Here is a 23,718-nt window from a genome sequence, read left to right as displayed (position 1 = left end):
AGGTGGAACACATGGGTCCGGTGTTAGTAATGCTTGATGGTATACTTAACTCCGCAAAAGAAGCATATTTTGTAACGTTTATTTGTGGACACACCAGACGTGAAATAATGGGGGGAAAGATGTGCTAGGTAGTGTGTTGATAGGATTAATCTTCCGGCAAGGAGCAAAACAAGAAACAAAACAAACACTGGATAACTTCCTAGTATTTTCAATTCATACCATCAAGCTCACACGAAGTGCGTCAAATGCTTGTTTGTTTGTGCGCACCCAGTGTCTTTTGTAAATATTCGTCAAATTTCACCTTTTCATCTTTTCGCTGCTATCTCTCTTCTCTACTCTCTCTTTCTCTCTCTCTTTCTCAAACACACTACTTCTTTGTTCTATCTTTCTACTAGTTCTATCAATTGTTTCCACATCTCTTCTCTTTCATTTACTTCTTTCTCTTAGCTTTTGCTATTATTACTTTAGCTGACATGTTTTATTTCTCTTTCTCTCTCATTCTCCATCTTGATTGTTCTACTTCTGGCAAAACTCTTTCCTCGCTAGTAATTTATTCACTCTACTGGGGGTAATACAGAGCATCTTCACTAATTTTCCACAGGCTGTAGTTTACTTTATGCGCTTCTCTATTTTCATTTCTTGCACACTACTTTTGCTTCACTTTGAACTTATGTTCTGTATCCCTTCTTTGTATTTCTATTCTTCACATTCACCATCATCACATTTAAGCAGCAAAACAAGTAACTTGGAAATCGAAATGTATCATACTAGGCGTCTGTTTTTATGCAAACACAGTAGGCAAAGGAATAATGTAATGATTTTTATTTTATTATTATTATTTTTTGGATTGAGGTGACACTATTATTCAACTGAGATTGTTTAGGTTTTCCTTGGAATCGTGTATTATTTTTCTCTCCCTACTTTACGAATTTCTAAATAACACAACTCACCTTTACAAAGCCCTTTCAAGAATTCGGGTATGATTTCGCTAGTAAACGTTTCCAAAATGTTCGAACAACCACTACTTCTAACCACTCGTCACCAATCACCCCCTGTTTATGTTTTTTCTCGTCTAAGTTACGCGCTGTACGGCTATAACTCTATCTATTACTACTTAGAAAATGAAGTGATTATTTTTTGTTTATTAAAAAAAAGCATTAAAAAACGGAAAAGGAAACAAAAACTTTAATCGGAAAAAAGCATAACTATCAATACTATATTATTTACGTATAATGTTGTAATGGCGGACCAATTCTTAGTTTCTATGGAAAGGCGGAAAAAGAAGAAAGTGAACAAATTAAATAAAAAAAATGGAACTATTTAAACGTTGTATTTGATTGTTGCTGCTTTATTTTGAGAATGTTTAAACCCCTCCCAACTGGTTTTTGGTTTCGGTTGATAAAGTCGCAACGGCGCAGGCAGCGAATTTAACCTCAATTGAAACGACGACCCCAAGAGATTCTCTGTTGCAAATCGCACATTCGATAAGATTCGTCCGTGCCGGTGGCTAGCGCATCCACCAACATCGTCTCGGTGCGCGAGAGTGTGCGTACGCAATCCACACACACACACCCCCACACGGTACAAATAATAAAATGAATAAATCAGTACAAACAGTCGCAAACAGTACGGGCGGCCCATTCGCTACCCCGTTTTGCTGATTATCAGCTGTTGCGTTTGCGAACGTGAGCCGTTTATCGGTGCGAGTAGAGTACTTGTACGGGTAGTTTAGTGCCATTCGTACCGCGGGCACCGTAACAGGTGGTGTGTTTTTCAGTGTACTGATCGGGTTGCCTTTAAGGACATTCCCCAATACATATCACAAATGTTGTCAAGTAAGTATCTCTATCACGCACACAATCATTCATCTTCATAATTGAATATTATTAACAAGCACTTGAGAGGAACGACGCAATTAATCCAGCATCCGTAAATGTTTGTGGAATTGTTTGCTCCCTCCCCGACTGTTAGAGCTAGTAGCCGAGTTCGGTGAGTTGCCGGTGTCGCAGAAGGCGCTCCTGGTGGCGGCCGGTGTCGGCAGCATTGCGATGCTATCCGCCGGTGGCTATCTGGTGAAAAAGCGCATAGATAACACCCCGCCCAAGCAGTGGCGGAAGGCGGGCGAACTCGTTGAGCTGTACGTGTATCCGATCAAGTCGTGTGCGCCTGTCGTTATGCAGCAGATCGACTGTGCGAACCTTGGACCGCAGCGCAACTTTCTGCGTGACCGCATCTTCATGGTGACAAACGCGGATGGGAAGTTCGTGACGGCGCGGATGAAACCGAAGCTGGTTCTGGTACAGCCACGGTTTGATGAGCGGTATGAGACCATGTTCCTGACCGCACCCGGTATGCCCGAGCTGCAGGTGGACGTGCGTACCTTAGCGGCGGGACCAACCGAGGGCGGCGAAACAATCCGGAGCACCGTGTGGGGCGAACAGGTACCAACGGTTGATTGTGGCAATGAGGTGGCGCGCTGGTTTTCGCGCTACCTGCTCGATAAGGAGGATGGCTACCGGTTGCGATACTATCCGCTAACGTACACCAGCCGCCAGAGGAGTGGCGATGATACGGGTTCACTGCAGGACGAAACGAGCTATATGCTGTTCAATGAGTCGAGCGTTACGGATCTAAACCGCCGGCTGGAGAACAAGGTGACGGTGGTTCAGTTCCGGCCGAACTTTACCGTGCGCGGACCGGAACCGTACGCGGAAGATCGTTGGCGGTGGGTGCGCATCGGGGAGGTTGTGTTCCGGATGGAGAAACCATGTCTGCGCTGTGTCTTCACCACGATCGATCCAACCTCCGGTGTGTTCCATCCCGATAAGGAACCGTTGCGTACGCTCAAGCAGTAAGTAAAAGCGAAGCCTGCATTTGTGTGTTGCACCGCTGCTGATAAACTTCCATCTTTTTTGTTACAGATACCGCCAGTTGCCATCATATGGTGAATCGCCCGCATTCGGCATCCATCTTGGGTTGCGCCGTGCCGGCGAGATCAAGCTGGGTGATCCGGTTTATTTCGCCTAACGGGCGCCTGTGGTGTTTTCTTTCCTAAAACCACAACATTCCTGGTCGGTGATTTTCTTTTCTTTCGGGGAAGGGAACCTGGACACACATACTCCGGATTAGGTTGAATATCCGCATAGTGCATTTAAATTAACAATAAAAGCAGTAAAGCACAAAAACGCCATGGCGTGTGGAGTGGAGTTCCGAAATGCTTCATCCGACGTACACGGTGTCTTGGAGTCCGATTGCACCGAGCGTGCGGATACCCATCTGCATTCCGACGACAGGTGAGTTACCCAGGCCGGGTTTCAATCTGTACTTCCGGAGCGTGCTCAGCGGTTCCTGGGCCGCGTTGCTAATACCCGTTTCGGGATCAACGTTCGTAAACAGACACCTGGGTTTGGGATTGAAAAAGAAGAAAGTAAACCGATTACACCTCCACACGTTAATTCTTATCGCGCTTAACAGGTTAGGTAAAGAATTGCATCGGAAGATAAGCTATCACAACTCAAAGATGTCGTTCTTCGCACCAGACGGTGAGGACGAAATGATAACGAGATAAAACATAAAAAATAAGCGAGTACATTAGCCGTGTACTGGACACGATGCTCATTTACCGGTGTGCATGATAGTGCCCGCCGCCGGAAGAAGGCATGAAAGACAATTGAAAGATAGATGAAAGATAAGCGTAAGATGGGGTTTCTGCTTCCCAGGAGCGTCAGGTGATCAGGAGAGCGTTGTTTTTCACTTACCTCGTGCACGGTTTCACGTTCCGGTAGACCGTGTCACCGATTCGGATCCACTTCCAGTCGTCCTCCTCGAAGGCACTCGGTCCCTTGACGAGTATGTTGGCCCGGAATTGTAGCGCCGGTACCGGTCGCTCGAGTCGCGTGTTTACATCCGCAACGGATGCTTCCGACACGAGCATGTAGCTGGTGGCGTCGTGTAGCGCACCCGAATCACGTGCCGTGAGCAATGCGTGGATGCGATTCTTCTCCCGCACTGGGCGGGTCGGTCGCTCTAGTGGGTAGTACACAAGTCGGAGGCCAAAATCTTCGCTCAGTATAAAACGTGATAGCCAGCGAGCAACCTCTTCGCCACAGTCAACCGCTGCCACCGGTTGATCCCATACGGAATAGTTTCCAGGGGCGCTTTCGAGCAGTTGCTTCACGTTTACGGCGATATCCATCATGCCGGGTGCAGACAACGTCATCCGTTCATACTGCTCATCAAAGGAGGGCTGTACCAGCACGAGTGTCGGATGGGCGCGTCCGGTAATGAACTTTCCATCCGCACTTTTCACCACCATAAAGATACGGTCACGCAACAGTCCCAGCTGTGGGCCGATCGGCGAACACTGGAATTGACGCACACGTACTGCACCGCACGATTTGATCGGGTAAATCCACAGATCGGACACTTCTCCGACACGGCGCCATTCTGCTGGTGGTTGTTGTTCGGCCCGGTATTTCAGCAACCGATACACACCATAACCGATCGCTGACGCAACGCCGACTCCGGCCGCAACGGCCAACAGCTGACCGATCGTCGGTTTACCACCGGCACCATCCGATCCATTGTTCAGCAGCTCTAGGTGCAGAATGGAAACTCCTTTTTAGTGAACGTAAGCAGTTTTTGGAAAATGAGGGATGAATTTTGAACGATTGAATTGAGTATTGGTCAGCATGGTTGAGTGGTGCAGTAATGAGTTGAACGTTCTTTCTACCGGGGAACTTACTGGATAACATCTCCTCCGAAAGCCCGTCTGCTACGCGATGATGTCTAAAAGTGAGCGGTATCGAGCAGAAATCAATCATTAATACTTCTCTATCAAAGGGAGCGGTCCCCCTCTACAAGACAGATGACAAAAGATGTTCCAGATGCACGCAGCGCACACAGCTCAACTAGACGCGTTTGGCCAAACTTTAAACATAACCATTTGCGGTGTGGTGCTTGGAGGGGGGAGCGAAGCGCTAGCAAAGAACCCAATCAGTGACTGTCAACATCGGCACCCAACGATAAGACGGCCACTCTCGTCTCCAACTCTACCAGTGAGCATTGTGCGCCTTGTAAGTATGGGATTGATAAGACTTTTCCCTTTGCCACACTACCTACTTTTCCTAGTCGCTAATGAACACGCTAATTAAACCGTGGTTGTTCTGGTACGATGATGTTAATGGGCAGCACAAATTCTGAAAAGGAGAGCTCCAACAGGAATGCACCACGGATATCCGCTCACATGCTGATTAACAACTTATGCTTCCGAAAGCAGCTAAAATATAAATGAAATCCTTATTAATAAAACCTGTTTTGTGGTGAAATTATCACGATTATAGTCTGTTCATTACCCGGTCATGTTTTTTTCTTCGCTCCTGTTTGTTTACTTCTAATCGAACGGTTTGGTTTATTTCTTTCACTCACACACTCTCCATCTTGCTTGTGCATAGACACTTTTCGCTCGCGCCGCATTGCAACTGTCAAGCGAAGGACGAGTAAATTCACATTTGTACACGATGTATTAAATATGGTTTTACGTTCTAATTTAACCTTTCTATTCGTTTCTAATAACTTTGCTAACGTTTAAATGTTATACCATAATGGTTTTAAAAATTTCACACTACAAATGATCATAAATCGCATTCAAACGCGCACACTGTGACTGAACATAACCGCATTTCGTCAAAATTCCAACCACTGACAACAGCTGTCAAACGGCTTGTCAAAAGCCGCAGCTGACCAGCGATACGCATTCCAAAACAAGACCTCCACTCGGATCAACTACTCCAGCGTACGGCAACGCATCTCTTTTTACGCCGTATTTGTTCCCAGAGTGTGTCGTTTCCTCGTCGTGTCAGTTCTGATGGCTCGTGTGGTGTGAGTGTCCGGAAATGTAAAACAATTTAGAAGCCATACTCCAAACACACAGCGAAGCAGTTTGTCTCGAACACGGTAACACTTTTCTCAAAAGTAAAGAAAACAAAAAAAGCACGGAGAAGATTACGAAAATCCTTTAAATAACAACAAAACGGCACAACAAGTCAACCAGTTCGGTTCCGCTCGGACGGTTTGCGATAAATTTCCTTTGTTTTGATGCGCCAGCGAGAAGGCGAATGTCAAGCACCGTTTTTGCGTTTTGTCGTTCCCTTCTTCACATTCAAAGGAATCGCTTGTGTTGCAGTTTTCCCACCAAACCTTCCGCATCAGCTGTAGTCCGTTTCAACTGTTTTGGTTGTGCGTTTGTAGTTCAGCTTTTGGTTTGTGTGCGCGCGTGTGAGTTTTTTTGTGTTATGTGGTAATACCAAAGAAAAGAACTACGTTGAAGATAAGCGTTACCACGAAATCGGGTCTATGCTTTCTGGGCAAGGTTAGCGAGAAAAGGGCACAAAACTGCACTTCAATACTCTCTGCCCGCACACATACACATCATCATTGTCATCACTCGCATACGGGTGATTTACCAAGGCAAAGCGAAACGGTAAGAACATTCAGTACAGTGACAGAGCTAATTTTATTCTTTTCCCCCCATAATTTCGTAGAACGCGCCCAGCCATCTTCAACCTGTCACCAAGCAGGCGTTGATATATTTGTCAAAGCATACGACGTTCCATATCGGTGTTAGTCATCGTGAGGAATCGCAGTGTGTACAAGACTGTTGCAGCTCTAAGCATAAGGTTTGTGGGAAGAACTCTGGCCTCTGAGACGTTCATTATTCTTCCTTCAGCTAGGGCAGTCAGGGCGAAAAGTGTAGCGGCACATTAGACGAGTTCGACCGCGAGTAATTTGATCCGGTCGAGTGTCCCACATAGAGTTGCACGTAGCCTGTCTGTCAACGGTCAACAGTGCACTGCTAGGGCTTTGATCTGGTGTCGTCTGGCGGCTTGAGGTTCCATCGAGATAGCAACGAAAATCCCCGCTTTCGGGTATACCAACACCGCCCGGTGAGGTTAATTAGATTAATGATCTCGATCTCTCGTATCTCGGGCCCCCGGAACTTCATATCCAAACGCTCGATAAGAAATTTCTCAACCTTAACTCGCTCCGGGAAACTTAGAATTTGTTTGTTGTACGCTCGTCCATTACACATTGCCGATGTTGGGGCGTAAAGATAGCGCGTTGCGCCGACTGTTGACTCATCTCCCAAGTTGGTTATCGCAATATTAATGTGCTTCTCCTTTGCTTTCAGTATTTGAAGTTGACGCTTACGGCAGAACAGCAGCAAAATGCCCATCCTGTTCAGCATGATTGCACGCGGCCAGACCGTGCTGGCCAAGTACGCGGACTGTCTCGGTAACTTTACCGAGGTGACGGAACAGATCATCCCGAAGATACAGCTGATCGATCACAAGCTCACCTACTTGCACGGCAACTATCTGATCCACTACATCTGCGACAACCGTATCATCTATCTCTGCATCACCGACGATGTAAGTTGATTGAGTTCGTAAGTTAAATCTTACGAATGAGTGAGTTAATTTGAGTTGTTATAACTTAACAACAAAGCCCGTTTCTGTATTTTGTTATTCTTTTTATGGATCCCTTGCCTAACCGAGTAAGGGTAAACTGGTTTCGCTATGCAACTCACTCATGAATAATCTTCATTGTGAGTTATTGAAGTTAATTTTAGTTATTTTTGTTAGTTATCGAACTCATAAGTGTTCAATGCCGGTGATTGAAAGGGTCGATTCAAGAGCCAACTCTTCGATGTAACTTATTCACTCTGAACGAATTCATCTTGGGAAGATGTTATTCTCATCACTAGTAGGAATGCAATAACGTAACTTGATTAGTAATAATGCTACTCTCTACTCTCTTTGTACAGAAATTCGACCGCTCGCGTGCGTTCCTGTACCTGCAGGATATTAACGAGCGGTTCATATGCATGTACGGGCTGTCGGTGGCTACCGCCATCACGTACGCAATGAACACCGAGTTCGCCCGTACGCTAGCCGCACGAATGCATGCCATGAACGAATGTCTGGAGCAGGATGAGATTAGCCGCGTCAATGGGGAAATTGGCGAACTGAAGGACATCATGGTGAAGAATATCGAAAACATCACCAACCGGGGTGAACGGTTGGAGCTGCTCGTTAACCAAACGGAAAATCTCCGCAACAACGTACGTTTGATTCCCCTTCCTGTCGTTCGTACTCTTTTTCTCGGGATTTGACTAACGACGATCGCTTCTTTTTTCGTTTTGCAGTCAGTGACATTCCGGCAAACATCACGCAATCTGGCCCGCACCATGTTCTGGCGCAACGTGCGCATGTACTTTCTCGTTACGGCCATACTGCTGTTCGTGATCTATGTGATCGTGAGCATGGCATGCGGTGGGCTGCTGTGGCAGAGCTGCATTAACTCGTCGGGCGCCCCGAAACAACCACCAGCAGGCGGTTTGTAAGTGGGGGAAAGAGTGTGTGGTAGGGTTGTGAGGGGTGGGGTTGGAAGATGGAAAATTGAAAAGGGAAAAAAAAGCAGGGCAGGTGTAGGACTGAGTCATGCATTCTGCAACACGGGTTAAGCAAAAGCAGGACACGCTTTTAGCGTAAGGATTAATAGGTAGAGACACACGCGTACACGTATAACACGTATAAGCATATGCGAAGCGTACATTGACTAGGTTTTTTTTTCATTTCCACTTACACAGCAGGAATGAATTTTACGCACTTGCCACCCTTTACTCCACCCATTTCTTCCCTTGCACGGTCGGGTGTGTTGTGATTTGGCATTGTGATTGGCAAGAGCTTCGAGTAGCGTACGACACGTTTTCAAAATCAAATTTACTACGCAACATATAAATACACTCCTGTTTCATTCGTACAAAACCGAAGTGGAATTATTTAGATTTTTCTTTTCATTTTACAGATTTATATATATAAAAAACATCTTCAATTACCTTTACACATACACCCGCAAACGGATCGTTGATTATTTCTATTATGCTTTGTTCGAAAACACGAAGATACGAATGAAATGCGAAAGAGCAAGAGACATGCAGATGTATGAGTTATTAATGTTTTAAACGTTACATTTCCTTTAGTTTATGTGATATACATTACGATACGTTTTTTGACCTGCTGTACGCACACCGCGGTATAGGCTGGAAAACGAACGAACGATAAATTCTTCATGCTTTACTTCAAATTATAGTGCCCGAATTGCGTGAACAAATTGGTAACAAGTGGACAGATAAACAATCCTTGGTACGAAACGAAGGAAAGAGATCCGAAGAGTATTGAACTTTTGCGCACGGTGGTTTGATGATTAGCTAGTAAAGAAAAGGGCGTATTAAACAAAATGTTAGCATTATCGAAAATGGCGTACAATAATGTTTGACCGTGGTCAACATTTTATCCGGCGGGATGTTGAATTTTGACGTTTTCTTACCCTTTTTGGTTCTTTATGATTATTATGTTTTTCAATTATTAAACTAAATCCTACGGTGCGGAATGATAACGAAATTCCTTGGGTGTTCCGGTTACAGGAATACAAGTACTACGAGAATGATCTGAGACTTTTATGCGGTAAAAGAAACGAATATATATACATATACTTATTAACAAAATATAGCAGGCATCGTGGATTTAAAAGATTTTAGTTCGTACCGTATGGTTAACTTTTGGTGTAAATCCGAAGCATTTTCTTATTACTTCCCACGCGTTAAGATTAATAGAGCGTAACCGAATGTGCCTAGACCAAACGCTCTCGCGCATCATTGTAATCTTGGAGGGATGAATAGGGCAAATGCCCTAAAAATGCATCGTCGGCAATGGGTAGGTAGTGCACCTGTGTAGGGCAAGGTAACGAGGCACAATGACGGCTAGAGTCAGCAGGAAGCGTAGTAAGACAATAATACTTCATCAAAAGTAAAGTCCCCTTATGTTTTTGTTTCCTTCCTTCAGCCTTTACGCTGTGGTATCGCCGGCATGTTGGGTTTGTTGTTTAGTGAAGAGGGCGCCTAATGACGACCGTGAACGGGTGTTAGGGGGAATGGAATATGGAATGGCATACGGGAACATGTGCCGGTATTACAGGATGCTACTGCGTCACGTGTATGAAGAGCAGGACTAACTCAGACCGGGGAAAGAGGTCACACAAGTACGGGATAAAGCCGCACACACACGCTGTATGTTGTGCGGGGAGGTTCTGGAAAACGATACCAGCATCATACATTATCCACCCTCGCTAGCCGGTTACGCTTACCCTCCGTGAGGTTGCCAACCATCTCCGGTTCCCGGTTCAACGGTTAACAAAACAGCAAAACGATGGTTGACTGCAGACAAATAGTTGCATAATTGGCTCGAGTAGGAAAAAAACGAATCTCGCACCGTAAGTCCATCGTTCTTCACGCCGTGTGTGTGCCTAGGGGGAGAATGCGTGACTCGACTCGACATCAGCGTGAAGTGCATCCTTCTGTCTTGCAGACGAGACAAATCACTCCACTCCCGGTTTGTTGTTAGGTGCAGTTTTATGAAATATTCAACCCGTTACGGGGACGGTCCTCTCCGGCCTGGAGTAGACCGTTATCCGTTGCGCGAAGTATGGACCTGCATCGACTTATCTGGATGGTTCATTGTTTCTTGGAAGTCGTCACGGAGGTGCTATTGCGCCGTACATTCCATTCACTGCGAGGATTTGGAAGTTATTGCGTTATTGCGACGGCGTGCTTGTGTACCAGAGGTTTGAGCCAGATTGTTTACATCCGACGCAATTCCTTCCCCCCGATGGAAAGGATAATACCATTATCACGTTCTCGCCCTCCCGATAACATCGCGTCTGCTACGGTGTCCTTTCCCCCCGTGAGGGATAAATAAACTGCGTGCTTTGTTACACTTTGAGTCACAGTCTGAAGAGGTTCTCCGGCCGTATGACGCTTTGCATCTTCCATGGTTGTTTTGTTTGGCCTTCCAAACCACTATTGCGTCTCCAGCATCGTAACGTCTACGTGTTTAAGAAATGCCGGTGCGGGAAAATGTGGGCCAACCGTACCCCGGCAGAGACGCGGAAAATCGCAATGCTTTGTTTTTATTTTTTTCGGCAACGAGTTTAAACGTTAGGTCACGTCCGACGTCGACGGACGCTGGTGGTGGTTGTATATTATGTTCACCCCTCCAGTTCCTGCTAAGACGCCCAACGTCTAAGCTGATCTTCACCAGACCTAAACAAAGCGGCATTGGACGCTGTTTACACAAAGCGCATCCGAAACCCCCGGGTGCCGGAATGTCGACAGAGACACGATGCGTTGGAGTTGGTGCCTGTCACACGGCTGGAACAGCCCAAGAAGATGTTTGGGGCTGAAACTGATACGCGCGCGGACGGTTGTTACATCTACGCGAACAATCGCAACAACAGGAAGAAGCTGCATGCAAAAGGGAACATCTTTCTCACATGTGCGTGACGCGGCGCATTCGTTTTCCCTGCGCGCTTCCACCGCGAAGTCACTACAAAACCTTCCGATTCCGCTGCGCTGAGCACTCCTGTCCGATGGTTTGTTGTTATGATTTATGATTCCGCACCCTTTGCCGATCGTTAATTCGATCGTTAATGTTTGTGTGTGTGTGTGTGTGTGTGTGTGTGTGTGTGTTGCTTCCCCCCCCTAACGCTGAAGGGTATGCTGAATGCTGGTACGGTTCATTGTGGTTGTTTCGTTCGCTTCCCTTAGCTGCGTGATGCTGGCGTTGGGCGAACTTGAACGACAGAGAGGCGCACAAGAATTTCGGCGCATTAGTTTAGGGCCGCGGTGTAGGAACGCTCCGAACAGACCAGCACGACTCTTTGGCGGTGCGCAAGTCACGCATTTCCATCCCTCCCCCTTCCCTCGCCCTCCAACCCGCGGGAAAACTAGGGGGGTGTACAATGGATTGCTCGCAAAATAAATTCGACGCGGCTGGCAGGAAAATTTCGGCACAAAAGCCAAAATACTCCCCGGGTTCCCCGGGTCAGCAAACAACAATCGTCAGCGGCTGCGATGGCGGGAGAAACGTGCGGGAGAAAGGATACACACGGTACGCATTCGCGTGGCATCGGGGTTGAGGGAAAAACTGTCGCATTTTCACACGCGACCCAACGGTTCTGCGTGCTCATGCATAAACATTTCCTTCGCCTCTCATTCTTTCCACCGCTGCGGGCACCTCTCTCTCGCACACATTTCCCGGAGTCTCCCGGTGAGTCGGGGAAAATGTGCTGGCAAAAACAAAATCACAAATTTTCCCTACAGCAGCCTCCGTGGCGGTTCTCTCGCAACCCGACGTTTCGCTCTTCGTCCCTGTGCAGCACACGCGCAATCGCCGTGCACAGCCTTTCAGGTGTTTCCGTTTTGTTGTTTTCCTTCCTTTTTTTGTGTTCGTTGGAAAAGGGAGTGGGGGGGGGGGAATGGTGGATGTGTAGCGGTACATCTTTTACCATTGCCAGGGCGCCTCCGTCAGGTGAAAATTTTCAACCAAACACCCGGCGCCATTTTTATCTCTCTCTCTCTCTCTCGCTCTCTCCCGCTCTTGCACCCCTTTGTTGTTGTTGCTGTTCATAGAATCTTCCTTCCCGTGCTGCTCTTCTTGCCATCCTGCTCTTACACACACACACTCGCGGTACCAGCACGGCAGCGTGGTTGTGTGTGTTGCCGTGCGTGCCGCTTCGGGGTGTTTTCCTGGTTGCGCTGGATGCACTTGGCCCAGGGGTTTTGCCCGTGCGGTAACGCATCGCCGTACCGCTCAGTAACGATTTAGTAGCCGTTTGCGCGCGTGACACGAACACGGCCGGAGCAGCATCTCGCAGCCAGCGATTGTGTGGCGAGCAGGGAAGCGCGTAAGAGCAGTGCGGAGCGTATGTGTGCGTAGTTCGGGCACCGTATGTGGCATCGGTAACACGGGATCCACCTTACGGCGTGTCCGTGCGTGGTCGTGGCGTAGTAGTCGTAACCGTGTCCGGTGCCGCTAGTGCCCGTCTGTCCCGGTCCGGCGGGCGGTTTTTTTTTTTTTTGCCGCATGGCCCACAATCAAACCGCCTCGATCAAAACACACCTCAAGCGAAGAATCAACCCTGAAGGCGTGTGGGAGGGGGAACGGCCTCTAGAAGGGCATCGCAGGTACATTGCGGAGGTGTGTTGAGGGTCCTTCGTGTGTGGTGGACAGTCCTTCGTGGAAGACTTTTTGCCCAAGTTTCACCGACGTGTAGAGCCTGTGTAGGTTGTGGAGGTTGTTTCGACACGGGAAGCTGCTCCACATCCAAGGAAGTTGTTCCAGTTTTTGTGGTTTCCATACCGTCCTACATCTCCAGCAAACAATAACATTTATAACTAGCGTTTATGCGTACGTTTTTTTGTGAAAGTGAAAGTGTTAGTGAAAGTCCTCAAAGCGGCAAAGCGGAGACCAAAAAAGGTTGAAGCGCGTCCTTATTGGTTGCGATTTTTGGCATCCCGGAAAAAAAGCCTGGGAAATTTTAGACATCATCTTTTGGGCGGTAACTCTTGCTCTCTTTCACTCTCTCCCTCTCTCTCTCTCGCTCTTGTTCTTTCTCTCACCGCGCATCTTCAATCTTGAATGTGGCGGAATTTGTTTCATTGACATCCTCCGCTTCTTTCCTTTGCGTCAGTACACAAACCCTTCCGTGCACCTTACACTGAGACAAACATTTACTACCGGGTTTTGTTATTTTTTAACCTCTTTGGGAAATAATAAAGAGTTCTTTTTGGTGTATCTTGTTATTGTGATGGTCAAAATCAGCAGTTGAACTTAACTGAGTTAATGTCCATCGACATCTTAATTCCAGGACTTCGTATATTATTTTCTTTCTGCGAGAATGACTGGAAGGATAGGCCTCCGAGGGAAAGGAAATTGAATAGCAGCAGAATCCACACTCAAACACCGGAAGGTGGCAGGATATTGCACTTAATGGCGTCAGATAGACGTTCGCGTCCCTGCCGAGACTGCGGAGAAGGATGGAAAAACAATTTCTCTACGGCACAACCGAACTAAAGTGCCTTGGGTGGGAGGATGTTCCGGTGGGATGATAGACAGAAAAAAAGACTCGCATACACGTATACAGGCTTGCTTAATAATTGATTCATTTTTTCACCCAAACATCCTCGGTTCGCGTACAGAGAGCAGTGAGCGCGTGGTCTAGGGCGCGGTAGAAAGTGAGCGTGAAAAAAGAAACCCATTTCCCGTGTGCCAATGTTACGCTAGGCTGTGCATATCCCGCCAGTCATCTGTGTATGTGTGTGTGTGTGTGCACCGTTGGTTGGGTTGGTTTCGGTAGGGATACTTTTCAGCACTAGCCGCACACCCGCAGTACACCCCGAAACGCAACAGGATGGACAGTTCGCCGGACCTGTCGCTAAAGTTGCGGCGCGGTTCGAGCGATTCGCGCGAATCGTTCTACATGGACTTTGCCCAGGGCATCGACTCCGACATCGAGGATGTGGTAACGATGACGTCCGGTGGGGCCGGCGGTGTTCCTTCGCCTTGCGCGCTACCACCGGCTAGCCTGCCGGAAGTGGTGACGCTACAGCCGACCAACACCACCAACCAGACCGGCATCATCCTGGAGGAGGAAGATCCACTCATCGAGGAGGAGGAGGAAGAGGAGGTAGCGAGGGAAGAAATGCAACAGGAGACGGTGGGAAAGGAGGACCCAATATCCAGACCGGATGCCGTCAGCAACCTGCCGGATGAGTGCGGGGTGTACGAGTTGCCACCGATTTCCTCCTTCCCGTCGCCACTCCACACACCGGCCAGTCTGCTCGTACCACTGCCCGCGTTGGACATCGACATCGAAAGGTAAGTACACTACTTGTATGCACTTATCAAACCCCCTGCTTCCGCGGTGGCATGAGCAGCTGTGGGGAAACTCATGCGATCGAGCCAATCGTGCAAACATTATTACGTCGCTTCAGCCCCGGTACGTTCTGTACCGTGCGTACAAGAAGAAAAAACAAAATAACCACACGGTAATGGGATGAGCCATATGATTATATGAGCCGGATTCATATGAAGACAATTGCTCTCAATTGCACTAAATGTGTAGTGACAATTTAGTCATGTCACTGACTAAACCCCCAACGCTATGCGTTATCACATCATCGCATGCGCATGCTGCATCGTGAGGCGGGCGGGCGGGCAAGAGTTTATAGAAATTGCATCTCGCGCCACGGAGCACTTTATTTTGGGAGCTTGATATTAAGTAATTCTTGATGTCTAGAATGCCCTGCATGTCCGGGAGTTCCAGATTTCATTAGATCAACTCCTAGACGAGCGCGAATGTCCTGATTGTCCGGGAGAAGGGTTTCAGATTTCATTAGACGACTTCCAACTCCTAGACGAATTCGGTGGGGAATTATCAGGAATTCTATCTATCACGAATCTCTAAGTATCAGGAATCTCTTTGACTCTTAGAAAAGCTCGGTTGGGAAGTATCAGGAATTCTATCTTTCAGGAATATGTAAGTATCAGGAATTTTAAGAAACAGGAACTCTCACACTAACTCTTAGACAAGCTCGGTTGGGAAGTATCAGGAATTCTATCTATCAGGAATATGTGAGTATCAGGAATTTTAAGAAACAGGAACTCTCAGACCAACTCTTAGACAAGCTCGGTTGGGAAGTATCAGGAATTCTATCTATTAGGAATATGTGAGTATCAGGAATTTTAAGAAACAGGAACTCTCAGACCAACTCTTAGACTAACTCGGTTGGGAAGTATCAGGAATTCTATCTATCAGGAATCTCTATGTATCAGGAATCGGAAGAATTAGGAACTCTCATACCAACTCTTAGACGAGTCTGGTGGGGATGTATCAGTAATTCTATCTCTCTGGAATCTCTAAGTATCAGGAATCGGAAGAATCAGGAACTTTCTGACCAACTCTTAGAAGAGCTCAGTGAGAAGTATTAGTAATTCTATCTATCAGGAATCTCTATGTATCAGGAATCGGAAGCATCAGGAACTCTCAGACCAACTCTTAGGCGAGCTCGGTGGGGAAGTATCAGAAACATTATCAATCAGAATTCTCCAAGTATGAGAAATGCATCCAGGTGTGCATTGTAAAACAACCACCCAGACATGCCAGCAAATATGCACGCATGGATGGTTCCAGGCGAAGGCATTAAAACTTTTAATTGGCTTAAAACTCGAAACGGGAAGCAGGTCTGTCACAAAATATACAAACAGCGCAGAACTCCAACGGAGTCCATTAGTGGGATTAGATTCCAGGTTGCTGGAGTTCGTGTGTGCACTATCGGTGCATGTTCGTCGCCGTGTCGTCTGACCGATACGGCTGGCAAGCAACAGGTACGTCCTGTCGCACGTACCCTGCCAGTTCGCGGATTAATCGCGCATCAAACATCAAACACACTTACGCCAACACCTCGGCATCACTCCGCCCGTCCCCACTAATGGGCGATACCGTCCGGAGGTATCGTGACGAGCATTAGATAATTGAATCGGATATGTTTCACCGTACCACGCTCGTCTAAAAAAAAAAGACGCTTACTCTCGCTAATTGATTATTTTTCGTTTGTCAATTCGCATGCAAGCGAACGCTAAGAACCCCAAGAACCAATGCGTCTAATGACGCCTTTTGTACATAAATGAACGCATTGCATAACTCTCGCATCTCAATTGGCTCGCATCCGGATTGATTCCCGTTCACATTCGGTATGGAGTGTGTGAGAACGAGATGCATAAAGAAAGACAGAGAGGTCGAGGGGACACTAACATCACGGGGTTTCGGTTTCGGCGAACACCATATGGTGTCCACGCTTTGGACGGTTGTCCACTTTTATAGAATAATTGCCCCCTGCTAGCAGCAGGTGACAGTGCTTGAGCTGATGGACGATGTCCACTGCCCTGCACAGTGCAGGGTGTCGATAGTGGGATATAGTGAAAGCACTGATATGTTTATAGCCAGCCCAAGCTGGCATGGGGGAGGTTGGGAGCGAATGCCAGGATGTTAGATTTTGGGCGCCATTAAGCACGCGAATAGCTGGTGGATGCTCTTGGGGGGGTACTTGAGGCTTATGCGGGGTTGTCCATGGAGAGATAAATTTGATATTGGATGCCGAGGTCGCTCCGTTTTGCCGTCCGCTTCGTGGACATTTGCAAGGTTATGGTAAGAAGAAAGATTAACAAGTCGGCTCCTCCATAAGGGAACGGAATCGTGGCGGGACGGAACAACTTGGGCGAATAAAAATTAATTCATACGGCCGTCCAAAAGAAGTTCCCCACGGTTCCAGTTCCTACGCCCGTCTGCCTGTTGGAGTTCTTTTCTTGCGCTTTCAAAAGACGGAGAGGACACTGCCCTATATGCAAATCGTGATGGGACTCCATTAGTGCCAGACCATTTACATCCTTCGGATGTTGCTGTCGAATCTGCGTCTTTACCAAGACACGCGACTGTCAATCTCCAATTGGTAGCGTCCGGCGACAGTCGCGTATCTTGGTGCGGTTCTGTGATTCTTGGGAGTCATGCTCCAGCTGGTACAACTTCGGAGCACTTCACGGTCGAAACCACGGTACAGTGGGCGAACCTTGAAACCTGCGTCCCGCGCATTATTCTAACAGTGTTCGTTAAATTTCTTCCACTGCAGGGATTCTGGTTTGCCACCGCAGCCGATCATGCCATCGCCGTCGGTGCCCCAGAATGCCATCGTGTCGCCGGAAACGTTCAGCACGCATACGTCTCCGGCACCATCGCTACACCAACTACCGATCGGTCGTCCAGTAAGCCCACCCCATCCACCACCCTGCTACGAGCCCGCTCCGCCACCTCCATTGCACCCACCGGCGGTGTTAACAACCGGGGCGGACTATCCTTCGCTGTCCTCCGTGCAGGAGCTCGGCACCACCGATGGGGACGGTTCGCGCAACGGTTCGTCGTTGGGCATGCAGAGCAAAACACCGACCCAGCACGGTTCCTCCTCCACGTCGTCCTCTGCCGCGTTCCCGCCACGCACACTCCACACACCAACGTCAAGTGCCAAAGCGATCGGTACGGTACCGACCGCACCAGCACCCCTGCTCGTGCCGCTACCCCTGTCCGGGTCGGGTACGGTTTCCGGTACGGCCGATTCCGTACACTCCGCGCACCGCCCAGCCCATCGCCTGTCGCAGCAGTCCCTAGCGACACCGGCTAGTGGGGCCGCTAGTCAGACGACCACCACGCACCAGCACCTGTCCGTGCTGTACCACTCGCACCATCACCATCTCCATCCGATACTGACCACCAACCGGCGCCCGTCGCGACTCCCCGAACCGGTCTACTATCCTCCGCCGCGCGAAGTGAAGCCGTAAGTGTCGCAGTGCCAGCGCCCCTATCCCTGTCACCAGACACCTTCCGTCTGTACTGACTACTATGCTTTTGACCGACCCTTTTGCAGTGGTGAAGCCCTCGCGACCACACTGTCCGCCCTGTACGGTAAGCTGCTCGTCGTGATGGGTATCGCTTTCCCGATGGCGGAAGTCATCTCCACCTACATTCCACCTTCCTTCTACGAGGTAAGTGCATCGGGTAGTTAGCAGACCCTCGGCTCCTTGCAGAGTTGTGACTGTGTGCATTGTCCATTCTTTACAGGGCTTCTATCTATACCTGTACATCGGTAGCATGGTGTTTCTGCTGTTTATGTACACGACGCTACTCTGGGGCAAACCGAAAATGCCACCCGTGTCACCGGTTAAGAGTAAGTGGTCCACACCCCGCTATGTCTGAATATCTGATCGGCAACCGCAAAAAACACATCTTTCACACAGAGCAAACGATCGCCAGCACGAAAAAGGTGATGCACCGGACCAGTACCACCTGCTCGACGGACAGTGGCGAACAGTCGGACAGTGAGGACGAAACGATAAGCTCCAGCCCGAAGATTCCGGTGCAGGCGCGCCGAATGTCGCTGTCGGCCGGTGCCGCCTCGCGGCTCCAACATTTCGGCAGCTTCTATTTGCGCATGGGCGCGGTCGGTAAGCATCTGGGGGATGGATAGCAAGCGCCCGTAACGCAGACGAACATCTGAGACATCGTTTCCATCTCGTTCGTTTCCGCAGCATTCGGCATCGGTAGCATGATCTACTCCGGATTGGAATTCGGTCAGTACTTTGAGCTGGAGCGCAACACCAAGTGCCACAACGTGCTGCTCGCACTGACGCCGGCCACCCGTATGGCCTTCATCTTCATACAGATGTATTTCATTTTTCTAAACAACGAGGTAGGCTGGTTTATTTTGAGCCGCGCTGTGATCGATCGACACCTATGGTAATATTTCGCCTTGTTCTCGGCTTGCTCTTCCCTAACCAGCAAATCAAGGTGTACCGGCATAAGATAGTGGCCCGGTTCGGGCTGATGCACATGATCGGTACCAACCTGTCCGTATGGTTCTCGGTGTTGATACAGGAAACGAAGCACGAAATATTGACGTTTTACAATCCGGAGAATCGCACCCTGCGCATTTCACACCGGTTGGGTAAGAATGATGCACCGTGAATCAGAAACACGGCACCGTTGGCAGCTGCTAACGTTTTTCACTTCGCACTCTGGTATCTCACTTCAGGCAACAAGATGATGCCCCATCCGGTGGAGACGGTAGCGCATCTGAGGGTCGCCCGTGGTTTAAAGGGCCCGCACAACATCTTCGAGTGCCGTCGGTCAAACATCATCGGTACGCTCGTGCAGGACGCATCGCCGTTCCTCTTCCCGTGCACCATCGAGTACTCACTGATCTGTGCCGCCATCCTGTACGTGATGTGGCGCAGCATTAGTCGACCGCAGAACGAGCAACCCCAGCGGCAGGAAAGCTTGCATCCGCTGAAGCGTTCGCCCCACCACTATTCGGTGGACTGTGCCGGTGCCCACAAGGGCCTGTTCATCGGCATCCTCATCCTGGTGCTGACCATCATCTCGCTCATCCTGTTCTTCGTGCTGATATCGCGGCCCGAGTTCGTCAGCCTCGCCGTTACCGAGGTGAACATATGCGAGCTAACGCTGTACGGCACGACGACCGCGGCCACACTGATCGGGATGTTTCAGGTGCGACACATGCAGTACGACGCATTCCGGAGCTTCAGTCTGGACGATATCCTGCTGGTCGGCGGACAGACTGGTTCGTTCCTGTACAGCACGTTCACGGTAATCGGGGGCCACTTTACGATGCGCCGCGATACGGTGCTGGTGCTGATAACCGCGCTAGCGTCACTGGTAGAGACCGCCTGCCAGACGATGTTCATCCTGGATGCGAGTCGCCGCTCAGCCGCCACCCAGGAACACATCCGGAAGAAACCGGGCCGGGAGATAGTGACCTTCCTGCTGGTGAGCAATCTCGCGATGTGGGCTATCAACACGCTCGAGAAGAGTCGGGCCGAATCACATCCGATTCAGCTGCACTTTTACGGCCTCTGGGCGTGGACGATCATAACGCACGTGTCGATGCCGCTCGCCATCTTCTATCGCTTCCACAGCACGGTGTGCCTGTGCGAGATCTGGAAGCGGGCGTACAAGATGAAGCCGGCGTACATGTAGGGTCGTGCGAGTGCTTGGCCCTGTCCGGCACGTGTGTCAAGGATATGTGCCAGGCGTACGGATGAGCCGGCAGCGGAGGAAACGGTCGTTAGCAGCGAAGCTCAACCCGCCACCCCGACGTCCGCTAGTGTCCGGCTGGAGGATCCCGCTTCTATCGATCTGAACGCGTACCTCCGTGTCTAGGACGTTGGTGGATTTGATATGCATCTGCCCGCAGCTAACTCATACACGACTTTTAATGATGTCCCCCGAAGCTGAAAAGAAGCAGAAGAGGGGTGTTGTGAAAAAGCGATCTCCCCGTAAAGCACAACTTCAACAGCACACCAAAGATTAATCGCTACTGGTGAGGGACGTCCCTGAGAAGGTTTGGTTTTCCAAACCCCAGTTTCTTAAGAACTCGGTTCGGTCGGACTTGGTGGCCTGACGATTGCACATCAACTCGCAGCGCGGGTGGCGTCATGTTCCGAGTAACTTCTCACAACCAGAGTTGCATGTGGTGCTCTGAGGCAAGTACATCAGCACAATACGCACTCAGACACACACACACACAACACGCACACACCCCACCGACGATTCTTCCAATCGTACTACAACTCCAACAAGAAACTTTTGTACTACGCGTACTACGTGACCTGCGAGTTCTACATCGCAGATGCCGGCAGAGCATCGGTAGCATGACCATGGTATTTGTGGATGGATGAGGGTAGTAGAGCTTTTAGATACATTTTGTTCACACCAGGTGTTTTGGAGGGACTCTTTTTTATATACATATATAAATATATATATATATATATATCGAATCGTAGCAGCTAGTGGTAGATAGGGTTAGTTGGTTATCGCTCAACGTATTACACGAGCGGCATCCAGTAGCAAGGCAGTGTGCGTTCACGCAGGTGTATGGCGAAACGTCCAGTAGGTCGGTAACGGTAATCGTCCACGTATGTTACTATCTCAGCAATCCTGCAAAACGGTGCGCGTGTGTGTCTGTGAAGGTGATCAACGATAAGACAACAGCTGTTCAACTCCAACAGCACACACCACACGCACACACATTGCACCGTCTAAACCGTCTACCTAAATGTTCGGTGCCAAAACGCTCGGGCACGCAAAGGCACACTCGGTGTTCAACGTGTCCAACAAAGTGAATCAAAAGCAACAACAAAAAATCAACCATAACTCAACTCAGTGTCAAAGCAAATCAAAACAAAATGTAAGAATTAATCAGCTATAGCTAGGATGGATGGAGTAGTGGTCACCGTGCGAAACTATATAACTTCCTGCCAGTAAGCGAAAGTGTTTTTTTTATATTTAAAGAAATGGTGGCATTTTTAGGGCGCGCAAAACGGGAACTCTTTTAATCGTTTATCTATACACAGACTAGCCGCGATGGTCAACGGACTGTTGCGATCGAATGTTGGGATGGGTCTGGTTTTTAATGTTTGCTGAAGATTTTCGCTTGCGTAGTAGCGTGTAGTAGCTCCAATCCCGTCGTCTCCGTCAGGTATTTCCATTGACGGATGCACGCCACCCGGTTCCCCAGCGAACACACCAAAACAACCAAAAAAAAAGCACACACCACACACATATGTGCTCGCGATCGATCGATAGATGCGTGTGCTGCTAAGTAGGCTAAGAATATCGGAGAAATCCCGAACCCGGTAAGGTACCGAGCGTGATAAGTTAGGCTTCCCGTTTGTTTCTTTTTGCGTAGCATAGTTAGACGCTCGTCGTGCCGTCTTGTTTTTTTTTGTTGCGGGGACAACAGTCACAGCCAGGCAAAATAAGATAGAAAGACCACAACACATGTGTCTTTGCTTGCGGAAAATGCGGAAATTCTTCCGTGCTGACATCATCCGACAAAACGGTCGCTTTGTTGCCGGTGGTTGGCGCTTTCATTATTCACCTACAATTTCGGGCGAAGTGGCAGTGGGACTCCCCGATTGCTTTGTTTTGCGCCCGTTTGTTCTTTTTTCGTTGTCAAATTCGGGGATAATTATTCGAGGAAATATGGTACCTTTCGAACTTCCTGCATCATATTTGATGGGGTTTTTTTTTTTGGGAGGTTGGTATATTATAACTAGCTGTAGACGGATTAAGAAACAAAAACAAACGCTTATTTAAGTATGTGAAGCATTCTGATCCTGACGGTACATTCTCTTCTCATCTGCGTAGAACACAAAACGTGAACAAGCGGAATCGCATACCCATGTACACGCCTCCAACCTATTAATCTCTTTAAAGCTATTAATCGTTGTATATGCCCCGAAACCATAATTAGCGGGCCGAATTTCGTGTGTTCTTTCCAGGTTTTTGTTTTTGAAATCGTTCGCGGTCGACCGTTCCAGTGCGGGCGACGAAACAAACAAATAAAAAAATAAACCGCATCTAGCCGTATTTTCATCTCATGCTAATCTCTCTGTCACGCTCACTATTTGCGATATACGGTACAGTACCCAATGAACAAAAACTGACACATTCAATCAAAAAGTAAAAAAAAACACACACACACTCCACCTTTCCGTTTTTTAGTAATAAGTAAGATTCACGTGTAGAAAACGAAGCTGTTACAGTGTTTTTTAATTCCGTTTTGATTCATCAAAAATTTATTATCTCCCTCTCGCTTCTTGCTACCAAACAAAAAAAAAACGAAGAAGAAACAAAAAAATAAATTGCAACAAATGACATTAACGCAAAGAGGAAACGCTCTAAGTAAAAGAGAGGAAAGAGAGAGAAAGATAAAGAGAAGGCGAGAGAGGGAATTTGTTCCGTTTGGTTGCAGTGTCGATCGGTTACAAACGGCAACCACCTATTACATCTTGTTTGTTACATATTACAAGCATATTACTCGTGCGTGCGTAAAGTTTGGGGAACGATGGGAGAAAAACGAAGAACCAATTTCTGCTAAGTTGTGCCATTTTTAAATATTATAAAGCAAAAACTACTTTAAAAAAAAACAAAAACACTCCGTTCGGAACTCACCCATCCGGTTTGGGCCGTTTGGGAGAGGGGGAGTGAGCGTTAGACAAGCGTGTTTTCGAAAGATTTAACAAAACAAAAACTCAACAAACCCGATTACATGCTATCGGATGTCTAGGCTTCGATGTTCTTTTATCTGTGTATACTATGCGTACGTTACTCGGATACTTTTAACACAAACACAAACACACACACACACAACAAAATCGAACAGCCATTTTCCGGTAGAGAATATTATCG

The 23,718-nt window shown here is 48.2% G+C and overlaps 4 protein-coding genes across 4 annotated transcripts; 3 read left to right on the top strand and 1 right to left on the bottom strand.

Moving 5' to 3' along the window:
- The first annotated feature begins 1,825 nt into the window (after positions 1 to 1,825).
- Positions 1,826 to 3,027, top strand: LOC128708216 (mitochondrial amidoxime-reducing component 1-like). Its single transcript, XM_053803179.1, has 3 exons — positions 1,826 to 1,835; positions 1,972 to 2,851; positions 2,922 to 3,027. Exons 1-3 carry the CDS (start codon positions 1,826 to 1,828, stop codon positions 3,025 to 3,027), a joined length of 996 nt encoding a protein of 331 aa, XP_053659154.1.
- Positions 3,028 to 3,219: 192 nt separating this feature from the next.
- LOC128711439 (mitochondrial amidoxime reducing component 2-like) lies at positions 3,220 to 4,823 on the bottom strand. Its single transcript, XM_053806319.1, has 3 exons — positions 4,745 to 4,823; positions 3,759 to 4,596; positions 3,220 to 3,400 (listed from the first exon to the last, which is right to left on the bottom strand). The coding sequence occupies exons 1-3, from the start codon at positions 4,821 to 4,823 to the stop codon at positions 3,220 to 3,222; spliced, it is 1,098 nt and encodes a 365-aa protein (XP_053662294.1).
- A 2,403-nt stretch (positions 4,824 to 7,226) lies between these two features.
- LOC128708559 (vesicle-associated membrane protein 7) lies at positions 7,227 to 8,404 on the top strand. The gene is made up of 3 exons (XM_053803540.1): positions 7,227 to 7,430; positions 7,826 to 8,122; positions 8,207 to 8,404. The coding sequence occupies exons 1-3, from the start codon at positions 7,227 to 7,229 to the stop codon at positions 8,402 to 8,404; spliced, it is 699 nt and encodes a 232-aa protein (XP_053659515.1).
- Positions 8,405 to 14,310: 5,906 nt separating this feature from the next.
- Positions 14,311 to 20,502, top strand: LOC128707312 (proton channel OtopLc). The gene is made up of 8 exons (XM_053802267.1): positions 14,311 to 14,777; positions 17,585 to 18,283; positions 18,374 to 18,491; positions 18,568 to 18,673; positions 18,744 to 18,950; positions 19,035 to 19,195; positions 19,285 to 19,450; positions 19,538 to 20,502. Exons 1-8 carry the CDS (start codon positions 14,311 to 14,313, stop codon positions 20,500 to 20,502), a joined length of 2,889 nt encoding a protein of 962 aa, XP_053658242.1.
- The last annotated feature ends 3,216 nt before the right edge of the window (positions 20,503 to 23,718 follow it).

This window comes from Anopheles marshallii, chromosome X, assembly GCF_943734725.1.
Source record: "Anopheles marshallii chromosome X, idAnoMarsDA_429_01, whole genome shotgun sequence".
Lineage (NCBI taxonomy): Eukaryota > Metazoa > Arthropoda > Insecta > Diptera > Culicidae > Anopheles > Anopheles marshallii.
The sequence above is the reverse complement of the archived record's forward strand: the minus strand, read 5'-3'. Positions and strand labels throughout refer to the sequence as shown.